General features: G+C 37.7%; 1 protein-coding gene across 3 annotated transcripts in view; it reads right to left on the bottom strand.

Annotated features, from left to right (window-relative positions):
- Positions 1–4,730: 4,730 nt before the first annotated feature.
- CRACR2A (calcium release activated channel regulator 2A) overlaps positions 4,731–7,982 on the bottom strand; it is a 54,596-nt gene continuing 51,344 nt past the window's right edge. For 2 of the 3 annotated variants that reach the window (XM_027634078.1, XM_027634086.1), the window contains 2 exons: positions 6,061–6,137; positions 4,731–5,152 (listed from right to left, as the gene is read on the bottom strand). In XM_027634078.1, coding sequence (XP_027489879.1) covers positions 5,062–5,152; positions 6,061–6,137 — 168 coding nt within the window. In that variant the 3' untranslated portion in view covers positions 4,731–5,061. The remainder of the gene's footprint in view (positions 5,153–6,060; positions 6,138–7,982) is intronic. The other variant, XR_003526107.1, reaches the window with a different exon arrangement.

Here is a 7,982-nt window from a genome sequence, read left to right as displayed (position 1 = left end):
TAATCAGATGTCCTTTAACTTCCAGTACATTTGGAAGGAATCAGTGTCACTACATACAGTATTTCAGATTAGTAATAGGAAGGAACTTTTATACCTGCCTGTAAATTTAACCTACAGATTTTTTTCCCTTGAGAAGCCTATTTTCATCATACAATAATCAGTTGCCTTTTACTAGTTTCATATTAAAGAACTTTAGTTGTTCGAGGTGTAAACAGGTCAAAGTGTCCATCTTTCTTTTTTTCAAGAGTGTATGTGAGTGCTATTGCAATTCCTGTAATTTCAATAATCAAAAAGACTCATTATTTCAACAGCTGTGGATGAATTCAGGAAATTGTTACTGATTAGCTTTATGAGCATCTTTCTGCTTTCTAAAACAAGCTTCCACTTGTGCAGATGATGAAGTGGATTTATTCCAAAACTATCTCACATGGTAGAAAATTCTGCCAATATATGGATGTTGCAAACAAAAACGGTCTCAAGTTGGGAAATTTTGCTTGAGTTAATTTACTATGAAGCAACACAAATATTTTATCGATGATTCAGGTTCTGGGGAAAGAAAAAAAATGCAAACCACTAGACAAAAACATTCATGTACATTTTTTTCTCTCCTCTGCTCCCAAATTTCAGTTTCTTTTATCTTCACGTGAGGTACACTCTGTTAGAATTTACCCAGTGAGCCAACAGGCAGCACAGAAGTTGAGGCAATGTGCGTAACACCTGGGCCAAACCAAGTCATATGATTTCTGCCATTCAGTGCCCAGTGCTTCCAGTTGTCCTGGACACAGGGATTCCAGTTGTCCTGTTCTTCATTTTTCCCTGCTCAAGCATGGGTAGTGACCACTGATTGCAATTCTTTCAGAGGTAAACTTTCTTCAATGTGATCTGTTCCTCACACATTCCTTGTGTGTGGGGTGTTCCCAGCTTAATGGTTGCAGATTGCTCCTCAAATATGTCATGGGAGGAGGTGCTGTGCACTTCTCTCAGTAAAGTTATAGCATGCAATGATTTTTTCAACTGTTGCTCAGTTCGCATCTGGGCAGGTTGGAATCATTTCTGGCTGGCCCGCAGTAAGTCATGATCTCCCCACTCAAAAGGGCTAGAAGCATTGTGTTATATCCATGCAAATATGCTTTTTAGTGCGCATGATACCCAAAGATCTGTTAGTATTGGGTACTTGACCAGGCTGAGATAAATTGCTCCCACTTTCTCCTACCAATTCATCATCCTCTCTAAGAGCTTACGTACATGCACACTGCCTGTAAGCTGATTCACTGTACAGAAGAAGAAGCAACACGTCTGTGTCAAGGAGTTACATCAGTGAACTGGAGAGGATGAAGCCTGCTGAGTGCAAGGAGCTATTTTTTCAGCAGAATTTCTCATTCTCTATTGTTGGTACTTTTCATTCTAGTAACAGAAATTTTCAAGACTTTATATATCACTAAAAGAATACACTACTGTCACCAATCTTACACCACCTATGATTTTTTTTCATGCAAGATTCCATGACCCAGAGGCCATGATGCACAGTTGCATCATGATCTCGGCTTATCTTCATCCAAAAAGCTTTTGTGAAGAGGTGGATGGGGAGACTGTGAGCAAACTAAAGCTAATGCAAAAAGGGAGAGGGAGAGGGAGGGAAAGGGAAAAGGAAGAAAGTTTAACTGCTATCAAGCCAGAATTAGATTTCTGAAGATCTGAGAAAAATAATGACAAGAGGTATGAAACTCTGGTGGAGAGTCAGAAGACAGCAATCCAGCAACAGAGAGATAAGATGGCATCAAGGAAAATGGAAAGCTGACAATTCCCACACCAGGTGGTGGTAACCACCTGGGCAGTAGAACCTGTCCCAAACCAGAGTCTTTTCACATGTTATTCATACTTGTGTTCTGTAAGCACTATTCAATCCATAAGTTCTGTTTATTCAGGTGTGCCAACAGGTGACTAGGCCCTGGCCTGAGGTTTAGCTAATCAAACAGACCATGAAAAACTCTGGGCATGACACAAGCAATTCTGAACATTACAAATAACAGAGTGAGATGCTGGTAACAGTTATGGACAGCACCCTGAGCAATAGCTGGACTTCGCAAGTGCAGAAGGGGGAGTTACACAGTAACTTCACAGGTAATTGGAACAGAACAGTAGGGATTCTTTTGGGAGTGGAAATCTGTAAGGCCAGCAGCACCTAAGTAATTATACCAATAATAGCATGTAAAGCTGAGGCAACTTAGGAAATGGTAGAAGAAATATGTATGTGGGTACAGATGTAGAAAATCTGGGACTAACAGGGAAAAGGCAACTAGGGACAAGTTGTTTCTTTGAGATATGAAGGGCAAAGAAAGGGAGAGGTCAGGGTGGATGGTGGAAGCATGGGAAAAAAAAAATCAAGAAAAGGTAGAGTAAAAGGGACCAGTTGTATACAAGCAAGCTGCTTATCTGACTAAGCCTCGTCATAGCGGCAGGCTACTCAATCTCTTTATTAAACCTTACTTCTACCAAATTTCTGCATGATTCTGGGCAGAGGATGAGGGCAGAGAGAGAGGGGGAGAGCACTGCAAGTCACAGGATTTGTATACATGGATGTTTTCATTAGCAAACTTCAATCTTGATTTGTTGAAAAGGAAGAGAAGGATTGGGCTATCTGTGTTCCTATTTATGGGAATGATGTTTGTGTAATGTGGGTGACAAGCAGTGAAGACATCAATCTCTGTGTTGTCTGTGTGGCTGATGACGTTAAGTGTTGTGTGTGTATCTGCACCTTTGCAATACGTACTCTGCTTGGGTTTTGGCTGGACTTGCAAAAAGGAACAGCATCAACCACAGCTATCAGTCCGAGACACGAGATACTTCCTGGGTGTTAGATTGCACCAGGTTTGTCTCTAGTAGAAGAAATCCCTATCATCACAGGATTCAGCTGCTCCTTAGCATTGTTTGCTCTCAAGTTGTGTATATCCTGCTAGCAGGGTCTCAGTGCACACTAAAAGACGTACAAATAAAAATGATCCTGTGGAAGTCACATAAAGAAAATTCACCTCACATGTCACTGTCCTTCAAAACTGAGATGAACTTCAAGGGAATAAAAAATTAAGGATCTGAATTTGGGAGCTTGCGAGCCTAGAGTCACGGGCAGTAAAGCTGAAATTAAGCCTTCAAACTGTCTTCCTGAGGCTTACAGAGGCTGGAAGAAATATTGCCAGTTCTGATGTTAACAGGGTAGAAAACACTCTACTGCAGGGGAACAGATCATTCAAAGCCAATTAGCACAGCCAATATTTAAACTGATGACACTTCTTCCCTAATTGAAATTAGGACAAAGAGCTGGTTTTGTTGATGTTTAAATTAGGGGCTGCACTAGTTCAGCTTCAGCGAGGACCGAACACAGATGGTTCAGTTCTGAGATTTCCATGATGGACAACATGCAACAGTCGATAACATGACTCATCTTTCCACAAGCAATTATGGTTTTCAAGAAGCAATCCTGGGAAGTGAACAGAAAGCCTATTGACTTTCAGTAATGGATGCTTATTGTGCTCCTTTTGTGTTTTACAGCTTCTTAGGCACCTCACTGAAACCAAGGGGTTTTTTTTATTTGGATGAGTAGATTCTCAGGAATCAACAAGGGGAAAACTCCTAAGCATTAGCTTATCCTGGGCTACTTAGTTCATCTATCATTACTGACAGAAGTAAAATTAAAACCCTGGTTATGCTACCTGATAGGGAAGGGCTCATGTTTGGATCCCAACTCATAGGAAAGGGTATTTGAGTGCTAGTATGGATATAGAAATTGCTGTAGGGGAAAGTCTGCAAACCTCTATTGTATAGTTCTTGGAACTCGATACATACCTTTGATCAGACTGAAATCCCAAGGGCACAATTAATTACTGACAAAGTTTTTATCCAAAAATAAGTTACTTACTGAGTTAGTGCTTAACATTCATCTGTAGTTTCAAACTGATTCATTATTCAAATGAAAAATAACTTTTTAAAAACATTTAGAAAATGAATTAAAAACAATGTCTGTAACAGTCTCATATAATGAAATCTACAGTTTTGTTTGATATTTTAATGCATAATAAATTATGTCATGGGTTCTAGTTTCCAAACAACCTCATGGATAATTGTTCTTGAATGCTTACCACAGCAGCTTGATGCAGTGAAGACATATACCAACAGGAATAATTGTTGATCATGTGCTGAAAGGGTGACCCACTCTTAAGTTTCTTTTTTTTGTATATATTCGACAAAGGTTTCCAAAATTAATTATGACATTTGCGTTTCTTATGATCTGATTTTCTAAAACATATCCCTGTGGGTTTGATTTTTCAAACACTGTATCTCAGTGCACTCAGGCCCTGGGGGAATGCTGTGCGGCAGATGCTTTTGAAAAATCAGTCACATGTTTAAGTACATGAAGAGGAATTTCTTCTTAACATTGCTAAAGAGAGCAATATCTCACTGGATTTTGGTGAGATTTTTCACTCCTTAAATGCTGGTAAGTTTCTCAAAATCTTCCTCAAAGTAAGATCTGCCGTTTCTGAAAATTCTACCTCCAACACCTGGCATGAAACTTTCTATGACAGACTTTTGGAGATAAGGACATGTTCAGTCAGCCTAACATACTTAGTAGTACCAACAACTATACCTATATCAATTTTTAAAAAACTGTAACAAAGGTTAGCACAAAATCAGGATCTAAAGAGCTCTGAAATAAGCAGTATTCAGAAGACAGGTCATTAACATCAGTAAGAATTTACTTCACATTCCAAGTAGTTTTCTTCCTATAAAGTTATTTCTTATTATTAATAAAGTGGTATCTTCTACAAGCCTAATAGTAAAGCAGTATTCAGTGGTGTTAGGCATCAAACAGAATTAAAAGACTGTTACTGCCCCAAATACATTGTCAATTAACTGAAGGTAATATTTATAAAAGCGGAGATCAGAGCACACGAAGATTTTAAGTTTCACTTACACCTACACTGAGAACACAGCAGAATATTTAGAAGATAAAAGCAAATCTGACAGTGCTATGTAGTGTCGTATAAACGTATGACACGCCCCAGCATTTTATTGCCTGATACAGCAAGACTTTTTATTCATATCAGATTGAAGTTCAATGGTTTTCTCTTTCACTTTATCTTCATGTTCTTTTAAAAACCTGGGGGAAAGAAACAATGTTTTAGAGAAAAAATTCAATAATACTCATAAGAGATCAAACAAAAAACATTTTCCCAAGCCTATGGAATTGTCCAGAGAATAACAGAAAACGATAAAATGTTGCAAACTAACAAACAAACAGAAAAGTAAAATTATGGTGGCTCCATCACAAAACTGCCTTTGTTCATTTAGTTAGAAAAATTTAGTTAGTGCTGATTGTTAGCATTTATTGTATGTTATGGAGACTCAAAACAGTGACTTCTATTTGTTATTTTTGAGGCTGGAACAAAACAAAACCGTATCTAGCTACCTACACATTTATCAATTACCTGACACTTTCACAAAATTTCACTGATTTCAGCAACAATATTAAAGATCTGCCAACTCATTACCAGTGTCTTTATTTCTGTAAGTAGTTCAGAGAGCACATATTTTCCTGTATTTTTACCTCTAGCCTTTATATAACTTCAAAAATCCATTTCTCCCTGTCTCCCAGTCCCCAGGCAGACAGCAGAATTTGAGCTGTAATGATCAGAGGGAAGAAAGAAGTATATCCAATGTCCTGCTGCAAGGAGTCAGCAGCATCCATTCTCAAGTATATTTCTCCAAATCTTCAAGACATTCTTGCAAGACCTATCACAAAATCCTAGGCCCTCAGCTTTCCTAGTAACAATTCATGTGTTTCTGGACCTATAAAGAGCTTCACTAGCCTAACATAGGACTCTTTATGCACCTAAGCAACTACTCAGTCAGAGCAACAGGGTCAGGCTACGGATCAGTTTAAAAGGAAAAAATATTTCATCACTCTAAGTTCCTATAAAACTAATTTAACCAAGAGAATTCACTCTGTCATCAATGATGGGGCAGTCAGGCACGTAAAGAACTGATAGACTGTGTATTTCTTCTTACCTAGCTAAGTGAAGCACAGACTTTTCCACATTGTACCCAGAACATGCACTGCATTCATAGAAAATTAAATTGTAATCCTACAATCAAACAGAAAGACCATTTCAATTACTTTTGCACAATATTTCACTGCAGTTTTAAAAAAAGCAATGCAGATAAACTGAAATATGCAAATAAAGAAACAGAAATAGATCATAGGAAAAATTATGATTTAACTCTAGAGCTAACAGTGAAGAGTAACAAAAGAAGTCCAAGCATTGGTCACAAACAACAACTATATGACTCTCTTAGCAGATATTTGTTCTATACAGCAGCTTTAGCTATAAGAGCTGAAACACAAACATGCCTTCTAAGGTATTGAAGTCTTGTGAGTTTTCCTTGTGACAATCAGGCAACTAGTACTTCACCGAGTGCTGGACAAAGCAGGAGAAAAGAATTCCAATAACTTTTGTTTCATCTTTTTGTATATGTGAATTTTTTCTGCACCTACTTTTGCAGTCAGCCTGCACCTTTGGTTTTGTACCCCCGGGAGCTTTGCAATTAAGAACAGAAGATAAATGATCAAGTCTTGGAGAGATTCTCAGCACTTCAGCTGAAGTCTTATCACCATAAATGCAAATGCAAGAGATTATCTGCACAAAAGCCTGACCTGGCAGTTGTGACTGCAAAGAAGTTTGAAAGGGAATGACAGATAATCCTCCAAAATAGACATCTGTCTACCTCCACAACATACTACATTACAGCTCACCTATGTTGCCTCTATGGTTTTAGAACATGTCCTTTTACCCATCCAGATTTCAAGGTTCTAGTCACTTTCCACTTTTCTATGTGTCCTATTGCTATTTATGGCAGTAGCTTAAAATTCAAATAAATAAGTCAGTACCTTAGGAAATTACAATCACATCTGCAAATTTTCATTTGTTTGTTATAAACTGTGGCTACTGCATTAGTACTTATTTAACCACTCTTCATAAGACACTTACAATTCAGTTTTCAAAGGTTCCCATTAAAATGAGTAGGTATTCCAGTTGTAGTTTGGGCTTTTTTACATGTATACACCATGCTTTAAAATTCACACAACTTCTGTAAATTTTTGTTGTCTTCACAAAATTTCAGACACAAAAAATGGGGAAAAGAAATGTCATAAATATGGTAGTTTAATTTAGCATCATTAACAAAGGGCTTCAGTGTTAACAAATGTTAGTTTTGTATATGTTGTCAATGGTTATTTTGTTTATTCTAGTGAAAAACAGGATTGAACCACTCACAGTAATTTCTGGATGGCCACATAAGTACAGAAGAGCAGAGAAGGAAGAAATCAGGCAGCGTTAGTGTTGGATAGCTTTTTTTTTTTTTAACCAGTGTTCTGTATAACATTTACAATTATGTAACCCTATGATTCTCTTGCTTTTCTTAGAAAAGGTTTAAGATAAAATTTGACTGGGTCAAATTTCTTGCTAGCTATGCAAACAGAAGTTTGAAATAAAATTTACACTCTCCTCTTTCTGCTCAGCTGATCAGAACTCTAATAGAAAACCTACAGCTACTTTATGTCAGTCAAGCAGAGAGTGATACTACTCTGACATCTTCCCCACATACAACAGAATGTCAGTAGAGGAGAACTCCTAGTGATGACATCGTTTATGCTGGTATGAATCTAAACAGAAATATAGCAACTTAAACTCAGTTGATAATAATGGCTTAATTCTGTCTGTCTGGCAAAAGGTTTTCTCTGAAAGGGGAGACAGCCTAGAAAAGCAAAGTGTCATTCCTTTGATTCAAAGAGGAAACTAATTGATAGCATACCCAAGGAGCACAAGTAGACAGGAAATGCCATCCATCTCCATCCAAAAATTAGCTATTGAACCTTGGAGACCAGTGCCAATTACTTCACTTTAAAAACTTACCTACAAATCAGCAGACAT

Source organism: Corapipo altera, unplaced genomic scaffold (assembly GCF_003945725.1).
Source record: "Corapipo altera isolate COAL_440 unplaced genomic scaffold, ASM394572v1 0, whole genome shotgun sequence".
In the NCBI taxonomy this organism is placed as follows: Eukaryota; Metazoa; Chordata; class Aves; order Passeriformes; family Pipridae; genus Corapipo; species Corapipo altera.
Note: the sequence above shows the minus strand (reverse complement) of the source record. Positions and strands in the feature narration are given on the sequence as shown.